This window comes from Orbicella faveolata, unplaced genomic scaffold, assembly GCF_042242905.1.
Source record: "Orbicella faveolata isolate gen_17 unplaced genomic scaffold, um_ofav_v1 contig_36, whole genome shotgun sequence".
Classification (NCBI taxonomy): domain Eukaryota; kingdom Metazoa; phylum Cnidaria; class Anthozoa; order Scleractinia; family Merulinidae; genus Orbicella; species Orbicella faveolata.
The window spans coordinates 13,080,001-13,097,405 of NW_028301565.1; the positions used below are offsets into that span (position 1 = coordinate 13,080,001).

A 17,405-nucleotide genomic window follows, 5' to 3' on the forward strand; every position below is an offset into this window, starting at 1 on the left:
GTTGACTTTCGTCCTTTCCTATCTCTTTGGTCCGAGTTTGACTGCCAGCTAACTCTTGTAAAAAGCTATATGGAGTGGAAAAATGCCAGGTCTACCTTCACCAAGCATCCTCTTCTAAAAGAATCAAATGACTTCCGTGAAATATGAAATCAGTTCAGCTGCTAACACTGTAAATGCGTAAATAATTTACCCGTCGCTCTAAGGCTGAAAGCTTCAGTCAAATTCGAGTTCATTTTCAAATGAGAGAAAAGGTATAATATCCCGATCAACAAAATGGCTGCCTCTATTTACAAAAAAATTGTGCTTTGGGCGATAATGAAGTAATTAAATGAGTCACATATTTGAACTGAGGTGGAAACCAAAGTTGAGAATTAAGTCTGTCTATTTTAAAGTCATTATTAATTGGTGCTTTGCACCTCAAGAGCTTCTCAACTGTTCAGTTGACGTCGGTAACTAGAGCGGACAAACACAGCATTGTCTTGTGGAAAATTCTCACGGTTGTTTTCAAACAACAGGCTTCTTCCCTAAGAAATAAAGCCACAACGTGTCCCACGATGGAGTTAACTTCATTGTTAAACAAGTTCGCTTTTCTCAGTTACTTTGATCATCTTAGTCTGAGTGCCAAACCCAGAGACTCACTAAAAATTAACCACAAGATGCGATCAGAACACTGTCGTGTGTCAGATAACTCTATTCATCATATCACTGAGCTGGCACTCACGGTCAGTGTGAAGTTGTCAGACAGCCAACACGGAAAGTTGACTTTATGCTGTTTCTATGGAGTTACAGACACGCAGCTTTCAGCCAATCAGATTTTGTACTTTCCTTTCGTTAATTTTAAATCAATATACGACGATTCCATGGAATATTTTGGGAATAACGCAACTTTGTCAATTAGTGGTTATTATATTGAAGATCTCCCCCCTTTTACATAGGGTCGTTTGTCTGGAGAAATCTTAAAATAACTAGTAAGAACATGACAGATTCATTTTTGTTGCAATTCTGACACACGACAGTGTTCTGATCGCATCTTGTGGTTAATTTTTAGTGAGGCACATAAATTCAGTTTTTTTATCGACATTCAAAACTCGCCACATAAAAAGTAAATTAATTATGATAAATATTTTATCTCGAGTCATAGAGTCTGCCAACATTTCAAAACACCATAATATGGTGTTTATGTGCTCCGACGAGGGGTCGACCCCTGAAAAGTCATCTTTCCATTAGTTTGACATGGTGTTCACATTAATTTGCCGTGATAGACCTTACACCACCGAAAAATAACTGTTCACTCAGGCTAGCTCGCTGGCGCAGCACAACCTTTTGTTTGAGATAATAATAGGTTTTTGAATTCAAGTTCAATTAACTAGTTATTCTACATCGTCCTCTTCGCAATCTTGACACTTCCATTTGTTACCATGGAAACACGAGTGTTTCCGAGTATTTACTCAGATAAAGACCCGTTCCGAAACAAGCGCCACTATTCGCATTTCGAGGAGGTTCCCTTTGCCTTTTAAGCAATACAGCAGTTATCTCTATGGTTGCCATGAATAATAGGATGTTGAAAAAGTCATTAGTTTTTAACTGCGTCCACTAAGAATGACTACATAATAGATGTATTCTTGAAATACCACGGAAATGGTTTAAAAGGAAAATAATCAGACGAGACACAGATATAGCACGTCAAGGCATTCAGAAGATTTGATTGCAAAGAGTCCTAAAAAGAGATATTTTCTTAGTTTTTCACATGGTATAGGTACCAACTGCCGAGTGCCATAACATGACTTAAAACTTAAAAGGACTGAAAACAACAAACCGCAAAGTGGCTCTCAAGTGGTAGAAAATCAACTGGAAAATTTGTTTGATTACATGAACAAGACTTGTGCCTGTGTGCAAATGTATGCGCTCCTAGCATTGACATAACCGTTTTCCCTAGCTCACAAATGCTAGAATTACAGTTCAGCTCAAACTCATTGAAGTCTCAATTTGTCCGCTTAAGTCAACTATGAACTATGTCTCTTAAGTTCAGCTGGGGATAAATTTGTGTTATGATCTCATCTTTAGTTTATTCTACTAGCCTTAAGCATTAACATAGCAGGTCACGCAACTTAGTGTGAAACTTAAAAAATCAGTAAGCAAACACATGTTAACGCACATAAAGGAATCTTCTTATTTTGCCGTTTCCGGTTTTATTCTCTCTTCAATCTCTTGCCTTTCGAATTTATCACGTGACCTTAATAGCTCTAGCCTGGCGTAAAATCGGAACCTTTTAAAGGCATTTTTTGGTTCGTTTTAAAAGTTTTTTTTCCTGTGATATTTAATGCAGATGATCTCATTTTGTCCAGCGTCAAGCCCTACGTTCTTAGAAAATTATCATAGCAGGTCACGCGATTCTTGAAAATGAAAAAAGTTGGCTGGCTCACTTTCTCTCTACGTTTCTCGCTTTTAGCGAAAAAAGTCTGGTTTTCGTTTAACATTGTGAACTGGTCGATCCTAAATGTCTCCAAGAGTTTTACAAAAACAACCTTTTGCATGCATGATAACACAGCTGAAAACAAAACTTTAGACTGAATGGCGTACAGCAGAGCTTTGCATGCAGAATTTTCTCTTGTGAATGTTCCGAAATTATACATTTGGTAAACAACAATATTGCCTTAACAACCACTCAAAGTATTTGTACAAACAAATCATTACCCCAAAATAAATCAAACACGAAAGAAAATGGTTTGAATATTTGATCACAATTTGACCAACGATTGCAAAGTGGTCGAAAATGGGTGAATTTTAATAGAAGTGAATACAACATGTATATAAAGTTGGCCAGATTTAATTCAGGATGTTTTAAAATGGGTCGTCCGGCGGCCAGAGGTGTAATGTTAACACAATTTTAGGAAACAGTGAAAATATTGATGAAGTAAAAACACCCACACACGAATGCCAATTGAAACGTCACAAAAGTTAATGACTCTTCAGCCGGTTGCTATATTAATGCGCCTGTAACTGATGTTGTTCATCACATTTTGTCTTCTGCGTGCAACGAAAAGGTCTCGCTGATCAGGTGATAAGATCCAAGATGTTCTCTTCGCGTCTCTCAAATGGCTTGCTTCTCGTCTGTTTGGGTAAGCTTTATTTTAGAAACACGCAAAACTTTAGATACTGCTTACAATGGCCAATTCCATTCCCTTCTGTAAAAAAAAAAACACCCGATTTTTCTTACGATTACCAACGGAGCATGCAGTGTTATAAATAGACTTCGGTCTTTTTGGAAGGAGAATTGGGTAAAACCAATTAGCTCTGACCTTAACAAAATTAAACTGAGCTGGTTTGTGTTAGTTGATCTTCAACTGAATCGATACCACAAAGTAAATTCTAGTTTATCTTCGATCTCTCTCTTGGCATTTCTCGCTTCTTACTATTTAAATTAGTATGTCAGTGCAATGCTTCGACAACCAACAATGAACCGTATATCTGTGGTCTGAAACCCTAATTTTAGAAAAGAATCCCAAATTTACTTCGATTGCAGCTGTGGATCAAAACTTGTTGTAAGGTAAACGTGCATGATATAAAGAACATTAAGCGAGTTGATGGGGCCACAATACTCACGCAATAAACTCAATATGGGGAACTTATTTTCGAGCCAAAAACAGATCTTGCCAAGTTAATTCGATAAGTTAAGTTCGTAAATCTGTGTAGTCACAGGCCTCAGAAGAGCGTGGTCCAAGCAACATATTATTAAGTTTGTAAATTCGAAACGCACGAGGTTCCCCCTGGCATATTCGCTGTTTATTTCTTTGTATAAGAAATCCACTTGAAGCCCATTTTCATTACGCGATTGAACATACTCGACATTTCAATATCATGAAGGCGATTAACATAATGTCAGCTTCAAAAGAACAAAATGGAGCCATTGCAGAGGCCATCTTACACCACAAAAATCATTAAGCCACTTATCACAAGACTCTCGTCTCTACAAAATTGCCAGTAACGTAATATCGATATTAGGCATACTGTCATCGAAATTTTATTCAACTGTCCGCTTGGAAGGATAACGACAAACATTACTGCATGTTTTAGTCCCTGATAAATTAAGAAATGATTTTAAAGGCAAAGAAAACCGACGTTCGACTCAAGTTCCGGAGTAGACAGATTCGTACTCAGACTCCAGATGTGCTAGACCGAGTGGACACACCAATCCTCTAATACCGATATGAGTACTTCAAAATTTTGCCGGTTCTTCTGGAACAAATTTTTCCGAGCCTCTGAAAGTGATGAAAAAAGAAAAAAACTATTAAAACCTATCAAAAAGCTCTTAAAAAGTATTTTTGTTGATTATTGTTTAAAATGAATGATAGGTTTTTTTTTAGAGTTTACTGATTTTGCAAATGAAATGTCTCTAACCGTGTTTAACTTGTGAGCTGCAGTGCTTCAAGCAATATTTTGATGTTGGTTTAATTGGCTAAAAGCACGCAACCTGCTCACAGTGACAGCGGTACGAGTGATCACGACAATTTTGACGGTTGGTAACTTGCCATAATTGTTTCTTTTATACAATAACAAGTTGACACGAATGTGGTCCACTTTTTTTTTATATTATTTTTCACACTTTGCATAAGTGGCGCCTAAATTTGAATAACAATAATTTATACATCCTAAGCCTCTTTTTAATGTTTCCAAACAAAGGATTTTTCACATTAATGTGATATTTATGACGTATAAGTATTGCTATTCACATATCGGCGCCATTTTTTGCAGTGTGTCTATACTTCTATTCAAATGATACCTCTATGGCCAATATAGTGCAATGCATGGTTCTTCTCATATATCAATATTAAGTTAAGTGAAGCTACATTAAAAATACTAAGTGCTAGCCTTTGGGTACTTTTTGTTTTTTAGTCATTGAGAATCAAAATTTCCTTGACTTTTCGAATATCACAGTTGTGGTTGTTTAACTGTTAGTCGAATGCAGAACAAAGAGGCTATGAATTGTAGTTTACTTCTGATGTGTGGTTGGGAGAAACAGCTTAAAAAAAAACAAAAAAATACAGCACTTTTAAAAGTGAATGTATTACCCTGATCTGATTAGAGTATTCAAAGGCGGAGCAAATCAAATCCGCGCGCCCTGAGTTAAATTTTCCGGCTGTGTATAATTCTCTAACATTACTTGGGAGAATTTTAAATCAAGGTTCACGCCCTCACGCAAGCTACGTTCGGGCAAGAACACTAACAGAGCTCGACGCCAGGACATGTAACTGCCGTCAAAGGTGGCAAAGATTGATCGCATTGACGTTATTGGTGAAGAAGGGAGTATCTGAGCCCTGATTGGTCATCGCATGTTGCATGCGTTCACGACCAAATATTTCCTCTTTCGAAACTCCTGCCATTGTCTAACGACACTTAGGTACATTTTGCTAAACTGCGTTGAGATTGGTTTTAAGGTGACCGTTTATCAAGCCCTTTGAGTTGACCTATTTCTTTTCTAGTTGTAGCCACTCTCCTCGTAACATCCTTTGCTGACGAAGATGAAGTTGACAGAGCCGCAAACACGGTAACGATACGTGGAAATGATACTTCAGTCAGAATCGAAGGTGACACTGGAAAAATAAGGACACTTTATTTTGAACAAGATGATGATGACGACGACGACGATGACGACGACGAAGTGGAGGATTTTAGCGACGACAATGAGGACGTGTTAACGTTTCAGGTAGATTCCCTACAAGAAATAGATTCTCTGGGAATGCCAGTCGGAATGAGTGGACCTTCAGATAGAACGCATGGCCTAAACTCCTTGGCATCTCAGATTCAAAGTTTCAATTTCTCAGCACTGGACAACTCGTCAACGTATCAAGGAATCCCGGTCAAAAATGTCAACCTATCAGTTTTCCTCGCTGGTCCTCAGGCAAATCTCGAGTTGATGGTTATGGTATTCCTTGGGACAGGGTACGTTAATTTTGGTAACGAGACATTCCGGGTGCAAAGTGGAACTTTAAAATTTAACATCAAGGTGAGTTTTCTATGAATTTCTTTTACTTTATTTGGTCTGATAGCGTTATTACTGTATGTGTGACTTCGCGTTGTCAAACTCGTCAATAATTCATCATGTTGAAACAAAGGAAATCATGACCGTGACAGTGTGTGGATATCTGATCTTTTAAATTAGCATAGCTTTTTACGATTTTATTTCTCCCTTTTCTCCTTAGTTTTGGTTTCGATTGAGAAGATATATCAAACATTCAAGACAGTTTTTGACCACATTTCCAAACACATCGAAGTTCGTCAAAAATACTCCGCTGCGCGTCGTATTTTCAACTCTCTTCTCGGTGTTTGGAAATGTGGTCAAACACGTTCTTTCGTGTTTGATATATCACTTACCTTTATGTGGGTCGATGAGATACTTAGCTAAGCTAAGCCAAACTTGACTTCAGTTGATTGGCGTTTTACGCGAGAGAGGTGATGTGCATCATGACGCATGTTTATGACGCGGTGCTGACGTAGCAAATTAGAATTCTCGTGAGCATTTGCACAATTTTTGATTGTGGAACTATAATTAATCTGGAACTCATTGAGAGAGTGAACGAAGAATTTAAGATGAAATCCAATAGGAACTCAAGTAATTTCAGCTTTAAGTGGACAAACACCTTGTACCAGAATAATTTTAAGTCTATTTCAGTCTTTTTGCACTTTCTAAAAACTAAAGATAAAAATGGTTGCCTGAAATAACACCAGAAAACAATTTCCCATCGGAACTCGAGAAAATAAATTTCAAAGTTCAGAGAAATTCATCGTGCATGCAATCACAGGTAACATTTCATCATCAGTTTCATTTCACCGCTAAGCTCTTTGAAGTGTTTGATATGAACTTCAAAATTTGTTTTCAACATTTGGTGTTTATTGCCGTTTTTACAGTCGCAGAGAAGTTTGAAATACAATGTTAATAACCTCGGTACAAAGTTTTTGTCCACTTGTTACTCGAGCTTGTGATGACTACATAATAGCGTCGAAATAATCTTTTGTTATCTTAGATCAGTGACTGGCAGTTCTGCGGTATGGGAAATGAGAACTGCACCAGCAGCACCAACCAGAAGGAAACAGGCCAATACCTTGATCTACAACTCAGCATCAAAAGCATGGCGGAGCCTGAGGAGGTGGAAGATGAAGAGCGACAGGGATCAAACAAAGAAGCAATTTGTGAAGACGATCCCAACGAGATGGATGATGATTGTCCTAGAATATTCAACATGGGTGGAAACTCAGAGATGGTGCTCAACAAAGTGGTGGGTAACTCACTTCCAAACGAGGACGATCTTTTGCTTTGTCTCACAGTCTTTCGAAAGGATTGTGCGACGAGAGAATCATGCAGTTCCACGACGTATGCAACGCCTTACATGAAAGCGAGGGGAGTTTGATCACAAGTGCATATATGAGAGATCCGCATATATTTGAACTGTGGAGAAAGATATGAAGACATGAATGATCATCGCATTTACGGTTATATACACAACGCAAGTTGGGGTTTTTTAGTAGTCCTACATAATGCTATTTTCAATTCCCCGCCCTTAACTGGGGGCAAACATGGTTGCACTTAGATAGCACACTAAAGTGTACAACTAATTTGAAAAAAAATCTCCAAACGTTTGGTATTGGATTACCTTCCAGTTCATGGCTAATTAAGACGAACGGCACTGTCACCTCCTCTCCTGTCTCTCTGTTGTTCATCCCTCGCGGACCCTTCGCCTTCACACCACGTTAGTCTGATTTTGAACAGATCTCTATAGATACCCGCACAACTCCTTGAAAGCGATCCCTAATCAATTCTCCTTTTTACTTTTCCAGGTGTTGACCGGCACCAACGACTACGTAGCATTCCCTCCAGGATTTCCCAAGTTCGTCTCAACAGGAATGACGAAGAGTTTCAGTTTCCGCATCCCCAAGTTCAACAACACCTGCATAATCGATCCCAGCGTCAATGTCGGAGCTCCCACCAGGAACCAGCAAGGCGGCGGAGCAGGAGGCGGTCACAATGCCGCAGAATCGCTTCACTTCTTTTCTTTTCTTTTGCTGCTGAGCATGCTCATTGTTCACTATTAACTATCTAATACACGGATAACGCGTCAGGCTGAGCTTAGATTGTAGTAACGCTAATTGATACGGATAGATAGTCATTGAAATCAAGTGAATAGCTAGTTTGAATTTTGTGACAGAGCTTGGGTATGTAGGATATTTTTCTCTCTGTCAGCTCACGTTGCAGTTGCTATCAGGTTAGCTGTTACAGGGTTACATAGCTGAAGCTTCGAGCATTATCGATCACTTCGTGTTTCGAAGAAATAATTGTTCTTTCTAGATTAAGAGTCTGATGTAAAAAAACATACCTGCTAGAGACCAAGTAAAAGATCCGAGTAATTTCTTAGCAAGTACATTGATTTTTCTTACGTAAAGAGAAATGACACCACATTTGGAGACTCGTTTAATAGATCACGGCTCAAAATGCTGCGCAGCAATACACTTTTTACATTTTGTTTTCTATGAGGTGGGTCATTAGACCCAGCGACATCTTGACCTTTAAGATTTCTCCATGGTCTTAGATCATTAAATACGAGTTAATGACAGCATTTTAGCGTAGCTAATAGTACCGATTGCACTATTACATTAGATACAATGATAGCATATACGATAGCTGGAACACCAAAGCGTTTAATTGAGATTTGCACTGGCAGATGGCTCTGGAGACCAAATTTAGCCCTTAGAAACCTGGGGTCAAACTCTAATTGTTCTGCCCTCTCATTAACTCGTGGGTCGTGCGAAAAACTGGGAGTCAACAAGAACGAGGCGCGAAAATCAGAGCCTGCTGTTGTCAGGTTAAATCCCTCGTTGAAACGAATACTCTTAGTGTTGAGAGTATTGGATGAAAACCCTCATATCCTAAGCCTTCAGGCTCCTCAGCCAGCGGGTTGGTCGCCGGCGACCCTTAACGCCGTTTGGTTATGAGAATGATCACGTGACAGGTTATGAGGTCGTGCTGTTTTCAACGTTGTAGCAAGTCATGCAAAGCAATACTAGTGGAAAGGAAAAGAAAAAGGAAGTGTCGTAACAACTGAGATGATTGTAGAAATTTTATGTATACGTGTGGGATTATAAAAAATTTGTAATGTATCTTGTGTAGTCACTAGTTCTTTCAATAAACTGTTGAAATACACAATTAAGTATGCTTCCCTGTTGGAGTTAAACTTTAACTTTTAGATATGAAATGATGGAAAAGTACAGCCAAATAAATTAACACTGTGTAGTTTGTCAGTGAAAACATTTCGAATAAGTTCAATTAAAATAGAGACTCCCTTAAAATAGAGCGTCGTCGTCGTCGTACGGTTGTTTTCATTCCATTTCCTGGCCACTCATCTCCAGTCTTTAATTAGTGGGAAAGTAGTTTACTTTCCTTTAGCAGGAAACTATTCATCTTCGACATCCCGAAGTTTAACAACTAATTGGGGAAAAATACCTTTTTAGTTTAGCAACTCTGTTGTAATTAATCCCACTGTCATTTCGGGTGAGAGCGAGGGAAGTACGTAGGTGGAAGTCAGTACTGGAGTCATTAGAGGTAATTGGTCAACCAGCATCGGTCCTTCCACCAATCCTGGAGAAGGGGGGAGGTGGAGATATGAGCAAAGGAGGGGATAGCGGAGGTTACAGGCCAGATGGACATGAAAAAAAAAAAAAAAAAAAAAAACGCAACTGCTGTTAAACTTTTGTGTTTCAATTGTTACATGTGGCCGGTATGTTCACATGCAGTTACATGTCACATGTGAGCAGAATAGTATCAAATGCCGAGCTGCAACAAGGAGTTAATTTTATAATACCCATTCCTCTCGCAAAATAGGTGGTGTTCAATCTCACTTACAGGCCAGAGTGTCCTCCCGAATCTATCTTCAACTTAACCAAGGAATAAAATCTTGATTAACGCAATTGTCAGCGCCAATCATCATGTGACAAAGCTGCATTTCCGATGGGGATGTTTAGGCGCCGTCCACACTACGCGGGAGGAATTTGAAAACGCACCAATCACCGGTCATTTTGGATTTGTGTTTGAGGAAACCGCTGGCAGGGAAATCACATGATTATCGTGACGTCATCGTTTTCGAAAAGCTTCATTTTCAAAATGTTTTCCGTTCACACTAAAACGCAAAGTCAGCGTTTTCAAATTCCTCCGGTTTAAAGAGCGTTTTCGAAAAGCTCCATTTCGTGACGAATCAGTGTGGACGGAAACGAACCTCCATCAGTTTTCAAATTCCTCCGGCGTAGTGTGGACGGAGCGTTAGTCAGATGCTTGTTAGATATTGAAGTTTCGGTAAACAAACAAATTACACTTTTGTTTCACAAAAATGATGAGTTCACATGAAAAGCATGAATGAAGATGAATACCCCCAACTTGTAGACGATTTACAGAACTGTACATGCTCAAGTCAGCATATTCGAAATCATTCAGACAAGACTTTTCTTTCCATTTATAAAACAGCGATACGTGCTTTGATTACCTAAGATCAGTTTAGAAATTGTTTTGACTGTTTTCTAGAAAAAAAACAATTTATTTCACAAACAATAGAGTTTCCACGACAATATATGTTATGTTTCTTTTAAAATGTTGTCATTACCAGAAATGGCTCCAAGAATGTACATATTTGAATCGTCACAGCAAGAAAAAAAAAACATTAATTCTAGAAAGAAAAGGAATCAAAAACGACAAATTAATCAGTAATCGAAACGTTATGGAACTAATATGTTTATTGAGTCCATGCGGTTTATCTTTGTGAAATCTGACAAGTACTGACTGACGGGAATAGAAAACATTTCTGAGCAATCACTCAAGTTTTACGAGCAAGTGAAAAAGGTAAAGTTCCCATGAGGGTCACGTGAATAGCTTCATTGTTCTTGCCCAAGCACAATATAAAGCCGGCTCGGTAGATCATAATTTTTTTAATCTGCCTTTGGCACTGGAGCAAACAGAGGATTTGTCACTTCACTACAGTCATGGGATTCAGTAGAGGCTTGTTGTTCACTTTTTGCGGTAAGATATCTTAATCCATGATGTGGCGAAATACGGTTTGATAGTATAGTAAAGGTTATCCCGAATGAGATTTTATATCCGGTTCACATTTTGCCAAAGATGAAACTGTGTGTCCCAAATTATGCTTTAAAATTTCGCGTTTTGTACGAGAAACAATTGCTACCCGAGGCTATCGTGCTAGATTAAAGCCAGACATTTGGCCGAATGAATGCATCATTCGTTATCATTTACAAAGCCCTAGGTTAAAAAATGAAGGATAAAGGACATCAACTTTGGGTGAAGGTCACAGGGTATTCATTTTGCAAGAAAAACAAGAACATTCCCACAAGTTTGAATTTGTTAGTAAAAACACAGCAGTCTGGAAATAAATCAGTAATTACTTTATTTTCGAAAACTCTTGACAAAGGTAAGCACCATTGAGTTACTCGCCGTGTCGAAAAACGTTTGCTGTAAAGGAATTTAGTGGTCACGTGAATCACACTCGAGTAAGCACGTGGCATGGATGGGTGGTTTGTCATGCTATCTGTAGACACGCAACCAATTCTAGTGAAAAATAACGAAACGCTTGACAAACTTTATACATCCGCTAGCTTTCGTTGTTTCGGCAGCTTTCGAAACCTCCCTTTCAAGTCATATTTGGGAGGGCGTTTCGAGTAAATTGTGCATGCCCATACGAAGCACAAACATTCCAATCCCTAACTAGACCGACCGGCTGTAAAATGCCTTGAATGCACACCGCTACAGGTCTTTACGTATAGAATTTTCAAGAGGCTTGGCTTGCTCTATATTGCATTTATGGCCTGTTATTATAATTGCTTCGTCAACCGTTGTAGCTTTGTAATTATATCCGACTGTCAAGCACAAATGCGTGCACCGCCCGAGTTCTTCACTTCTTGTTAGTTTGGAACAACTTTCTTTTGGCGAGAATGAAACCGGGAAAACAATTTGCCTGATTTTGCATTTGCGTAAATTCACCATGTCGTCTCTTGCTTACTCTTCGAGCAGAATAATTTTTTCCCCTGACCAATATAATTCCTGACCTGTGGTAACACATAAGGCCATTATTTTTACATTGCTTCATATCATTTTATTTTTCTATTTTAAAATATCGCCTCGGGGAGGGGGGGGGGGGTACTCCCAGAAAAAATTTGGTGGGGTGTGCGGCCCGCTTCCCAAAACCCTTACCCTATTTATGACCAAAATTTGCGATTTTCCCTACCCTGTTTATAACCTGACCAAAAATTTGATACCCTGTTTATGACAGTTGCAGCTGACACAGTTGCCCTAAACATAAGTTTTGACAGGCTTTTGCTTATGGTCTTGTCGATAATGATGAAAAAGTAGCTTCTTCTATACAACATACCCAATTCAAGACTAGAGTACAAAAACCATACCCTATTTGAGACCAAAAATGGCCAAAATCAATACCCTATTTATGACTGAAACGGCTGAAAAACCATACCCTTTGGGGCCGCACATACCTATATAGCCCATATAAGGGAGTACTCCCCCCCCCCCCTGGGCCCCCAGCCTAATGGTTTCCCATCTTCTGTCTGCTTAACAGTTGATAATATATGTCCCACCACTGGACAATAGTGATCATCAGCCTCCAAACCTCAAGCGACTCAACTACAGCTTTTATGGTCTTTTATAGCAAAAACATGTGATACTGTAGTGATTAAAAAATGTTCTTTTATCTCTTCAAGAGTAAATTCGCCAACAATTACATTCGATTAAATTAAATAATGATGTCTGGAAAACGTATGGAAGGTTGATAGTAAATGTACCATTTTGTTATTTGCAGCAGTTTATAAACATTGAAATACAGGCACTTATTTTATTGTAATAGAGTTAATGTTTTTCCATTTTTTCCACTACAGCATTTTTTGTGGTAGCATGCTGTGATGGTAAAGATGCAGAATTAAGTGGAGGTGGGGTACGGTGTAAAGTTCTTGGTCAGTCTGGAAAAATAATGATAGAATTAATTGGCAACAACACAAAGGGAAACTTCAGTGAAGCCAATGAAGATCGTTTGACATTTGAAGTGGATGCAATTCAAGAGGTCGATTCACAAGGGAATGTTGTTGGCAAAAGTGGTCCAAGAAAGCATGCTTTGAACAGCCTGGCGAGTCAGACATTTACATTCACAAAGGCTGACAATGTGTCATATTATGAAGGAATTAAGGTGGTGAATGTCAATCTGACAGCATACCTGTCTGGACCACAGGCTAACCTTGATATCATGGTCTTCCTGTTTCTGGAGAGTGGCAATGTCACATTTGGTAATGAGTCATTTTCAGTGTATAAAGGATCTTTAAAGTTCAACATCAAGGTTTGTTCAGTTCAGACATGGTTTATTGTGTACTGAATAAGAAGCTAACTTTTCTTTACTGAATTTCAAACATCTCACAAAAAGCACATACAAAGAAAAAAGGGATGCAAAAATTATATGCATAAAGTTACAAAAAGATAGCTATAATTCCTAGAAAAAGACCAAGGTATCTAAGTATACAATGTTACTCTCTTTAAAAAAAATAAGCAATAACAAATAAACTTTACTAAAACGTTTTTTCTTCCATTTTCTTGACAAATTTAATAACTACTTATTAATAACTCAGAGTGATGTATTTACAGGAAAATCTCAAACTGAGACCTTGCTTGCAAGGCCAAGATTTTGAGGTTTTCCAGTTTACAGGCTAGCTGTTAAATATGAAGTAAAATATAGTTAAATAATTGTCATCATATCAGTATGAAAATCTCACTAGCAGCCAACTCTTTGAGGGCTTTTAAGACCATTGAGGGTCTGTCAAATCATGTGCATTGTGAAAGCCACGAGAATACCCCAAATCCAGACTTGCCAGCCATTATCAATAAGTTTGTTGTGTTCTTTTCCTCCTAAGATCAGGGACTGGGAGTTCTGCGATGCAGGACTTGACAACTGTGGGGCAGGCAACAAAAAGGAAACAGGCGCATTCATTGATCTCACACTTCAAGTAAAGAGCAAGGGAACTCCAAAGAAAGAGAGCAAGAAGGACCGAGAGAAATCAAAGAAAAAGCCCATTTGTCACAAGAACTCTACATGCCCTGAGGTTTATAATCTGGGTGGGGGTTCAGATGTGGTGCTGAACAATGAGGTATGGAACTACTTCTTGCACTAGCTAAGGGCAGGTAATATGTATATACCCAATAGTTTTGATGTCAATATATATATGCTCACTGTTTCTTGGAATATTTTCGGACATGCAGTGTTTGGTGGCTATTCCAAAAAAAAATTTAGTCAGGCTAATTTTCAAAGAGTTTAAAGGGTTTTGTTAAGTCTTTAAACCATTTGCTAGTCGAGATTATGAGTTTCAACATTTAATATGCAGTTCCAGAAAGAGCTTCTGCTAGCAGGGAATACTCCTGACCTATCACAGATGGGATTGGAATTTCCTGGGGTGGGGGTTCTGTTAAAGACCATGAAATTTAAAGAAATGTAAGAAGCTTTACTGGAATTTCTAGAGGGGTGGGATTCTTAGAAGCATTTAAAAGGGTACTTTTCATTAACTTGGTTTAATAATGTGGTCACAGTAAAGTGCTGCTAGTCAATGAAGAGTTAGCAAAATCTTGCTTTCTTCATGGTTGGCAACCCTGACAATCTTACTTTTCCTGTTGGCATTATTCTTGGTGACCCTTTCAACAGTGTCAATCATTAAAATGCACTCAAATCTTGACAGGGTTATGAAGTTGTTATGTAAGTAAATAAGTACTTTTTATTTTGCGACTTAAATGAGAACCCTTGGTGCAGTGGTCTCAAGGTTAGTGCACTCGACTCTGGATCCAGTGGTCTAAGTTCGAGTCCTGGCTGAGAACACTGTGTTGTGTTCTTGGGCAAGACACTTTCCTCCCACAGTACCTCTTTCCACCCAGGTGTATAAATGGGTACCAGCAAATTTAATGTGGCAGGTAATGTAACCCTGTTATGGACCAGCATCCCATAAAGGGGGAAGTAGAATTACTCCTAGTCGCTTCATGCTATGGAAACGGAAGACAGGCACCAGCCTGATGGGCCACTTGGCTCATATGTAGGCTTTACCTTGGCTTTGTTACAGTTTAAAAAAGGCCTTGATAATTCAAAAGCCAATAGTGTTTTTTGTTATTTCTTTCAGATCATAATTGATGAAGAAATTGTTGACATGTCTGATGGATTTCCCAAATTTGAGATCAAAGGCAGCAAGAAACTGTTTACCTTCCGCATTCCCAAATTTAACAACAGTGTCATGATTGATCCTACTGTTAATGTTGCTGGAAGCGAGGGGGGTGGGGAGGTGAGTGGAGGAGGAGGAGGAGGTGGAGACACCACCACTGCCATTTCTACCACCAGTGAAGGAGACACAAGCAGTGCCTCACTACCATCATTTAAATTAATGTGCTTTGGTTTCTTCGTGTCTGTGGCTACCATGTTCGCAGTTTCGTTTAACATGAGAGCATAATGTGTATTGTTAAACTCCAGAAAGAAGCAGTTATTTTTTAACATATTTGCAGTAAAAGCTTAATATCTGAGTTGACAATTATCAGCAATGCAATAGAGCTGTAACTGACATGACATTCATTTTAATCCATCAAAACTTAAACACCATGTGAGAGCATCTGTTTGTTTGTTTTTTTTTTTGGCATTTGTTTTGCACCCTGAGAAAAATGTGAGTGTGTGAGACAAGAGAGGAAAAAAAACAGATAATCTTGTAGGCTAAAACTTGTGAGGATTTAAAGTAGCATTTTCCTGAAATTAATCTATCACTGTATTATTATTATTATTATTGTAGATAATGATGTAAGTGTTCAAGGACTGACATGATACACATGCTGATCATCAATGTTTTCAGACTAAATGAAACAGTCCTTCATGCACAAAGTGGACTTGTGTTCATTAATAAATATAATTTAGAGATTGTACTTGTACATTGCAAACTAGCAACTAAAAGTAATCATGCTGTATTTGGTGATCATACCCTTAAATCCTCTGAGCCTTGAATCTGAAGGAGAAGTATGCCAGAAAAGAAATCTGTGTCAATTGTGATACACTTTCCCCAGTTCTTGGATTTGGATGGGAAAAATTAAGGGTTATGCTTGACAACACACATCCTCATGTACTGAGACCAGGAAATGAAAACAAAATTTGGCCTCCACAAATCTCTACTCTAGATAATCTAGTTTCAATACATTTAGAATCATAGTAAAATGAACTAAAGCAAAGCATGACTTTGTACTGTCAGATTTTAGACCATTTTATAAGGACATTGAAGTCTGTAATTTTGTTTGATATATCTTAGCTTCAAATTCAACTGTAATGTTGACATGAGGAAAAGAGAAGAGAGCTTAATTATTATTTACACATAATTAAACCAAGTAGTTCTGAACATTACAAAATGTTATTAGCTGGTGGCTCAGTAAACTGTATGGTCATTAAAATCTCAAGTCACTTTGTTGCCTGGCATCTGTACTCCAGCAAAGTTTTTGCTGCTTGCAATTTGGACATGCTCTCTTGCTTGATTTTGAATAGCAGTGTGGCCTTCATGGAGATGAGGGGGTGTTTGAATTTTTTTTTGGAGGGTGGGTTGTTACCTGAAACATGCATTAATTCATTGCAATGCTCTGCTTCTTTCCCTACTCCCCTACTATATCCATCTTCCACCCCTGCCCCCTCCCATTAATTTGAATAATAGCAGGTCACTTATTTACAACTCATTGACTGAATAACAACACTACGCTATCATGTTATACTTCATTCTTCAAAAGGTCTTGACACATGTTAAGGGGGTGGTCAAAAAGGGGCTCTGTACTCTGTAGTTGTTTCCTTCAGTTAAACTATTGTTCTGATTGCATGTTTTATAGTGGCTCCCAAAAAATATTATATCTATTGAGAAAGAATCCTGAGGGTCTCCCAGCGGGAGCATGTTCCGGCCTGGATCCTGTTTCTCTCTTTTTCCCTATTAACAATTCCATTGTTCCCTACAATTTTTTCTCACAGTTCCCTTTAATGGTAGAAATATCCCTTGTTCCCTCAAATTAATTCCAAAATATCCCTTGTTTCCTTGAAATCCGAAAACCCCTGGGATGACCTCAACCCTAAGGACAGCGTTGCAACTCTATCTTCAAAACTCTCAGTAATATTGTCACTTACATGTAAGGACCTTTTTGAGCAGCCAGAGAGAAGAAAATACTCATTCTAATTCGTAACTTGCACGGCAAAAACTTGTCATTCCAGGTGTCACGGTTTGAAGTTGTAGGAGCCCTCCGTTTCTCCGACCACATGACCAAAAGAAACGGAGGTTCTGGGAACGAGAATGACCCTGGGCACAAGTAAAACTCC

General features: G+C 38.6%; 2 protein-coding genes and 1 long non-coding RNA gene across 4 annotated transcripts; 2 read left to right on the forward strand and 1 right to left on the reverse strand.

The window, feature by feature from the left end:
• The first annotated feature begins 2,973 nt into the window (after positions 1 to 2,973).
• LOC110064230 (acidic skeletal organic matrix protein-like) lies at positions 2,974 to 9,200 on the forward strand. Its single transcript, XM_020771247.2, has 4 exons — positions 2,974 to 3,119; positions 5,481 to 6,004; positions 7,023 to 7,274; positions 7,834 to 9,200. Exons 1-4 carry the CDS (start codon positions 3,074 to 3,076, stop codon positions 8,086 to 8,088), a joined length of 1,077 nt encoding a protein of 358 aa, XP_020626906.2. The 5' UTR covers positions 2,974 to 3,073; the 3' UTR covers positions 8,089 to 9,200.
• Positions 9,201 to 10,722: 1,522 nt separating this feature from the next.
• On the forward strand, positions 10,723 to 16,527 carry LOC110064309 (skeletal aspartic acid-rich protein 1-like). Of its 2 annotated transcripts, none has more exons than XM_020771344.2 (4): positions 10,723 to 11,056; positions 12,937 to 13,388; positions 13,957 to 14,190; positions 15,205 to 16,527. In XM_020771344.2, exons 1-4 carry the CDS (start codon positions 11,020 to 11,022, stop codon positions 15,526 to 15,528), a joined length of 1,047 nt encoding a protein of 348 aa, XP_020627003.2. In that variant the 5' UTR covers positions 10,723 to 11,019; the 3' UTR covers positions 15,529 to 16,527. The 2 variants fall into 2 exon arrangements, with proteins under 2 accessions (XP_020627003.2, XP_020627004.2); XM_020771345.2 differs by having other exon boundaries at positions 10,723 to 10,879.
• Positions 13,390 to 17,387, reverse strand: LOC149102326 (uncharacterized). The gene is made up of 3 exons (XR_016202467.1): positions 17,217 to 17,387; positions 16,045 to 16,068; positions 13,390 to 13,994 (listed from the first exon to the last, which is right to left on the reverse strand). It is a non-coding gene; the product is annotated as an uncharacterized LOC149102326 (long non-coding RNA).
• Between the last annotated feature and the right edge of the window lie 18 nt (positions 17,388 to 17,405).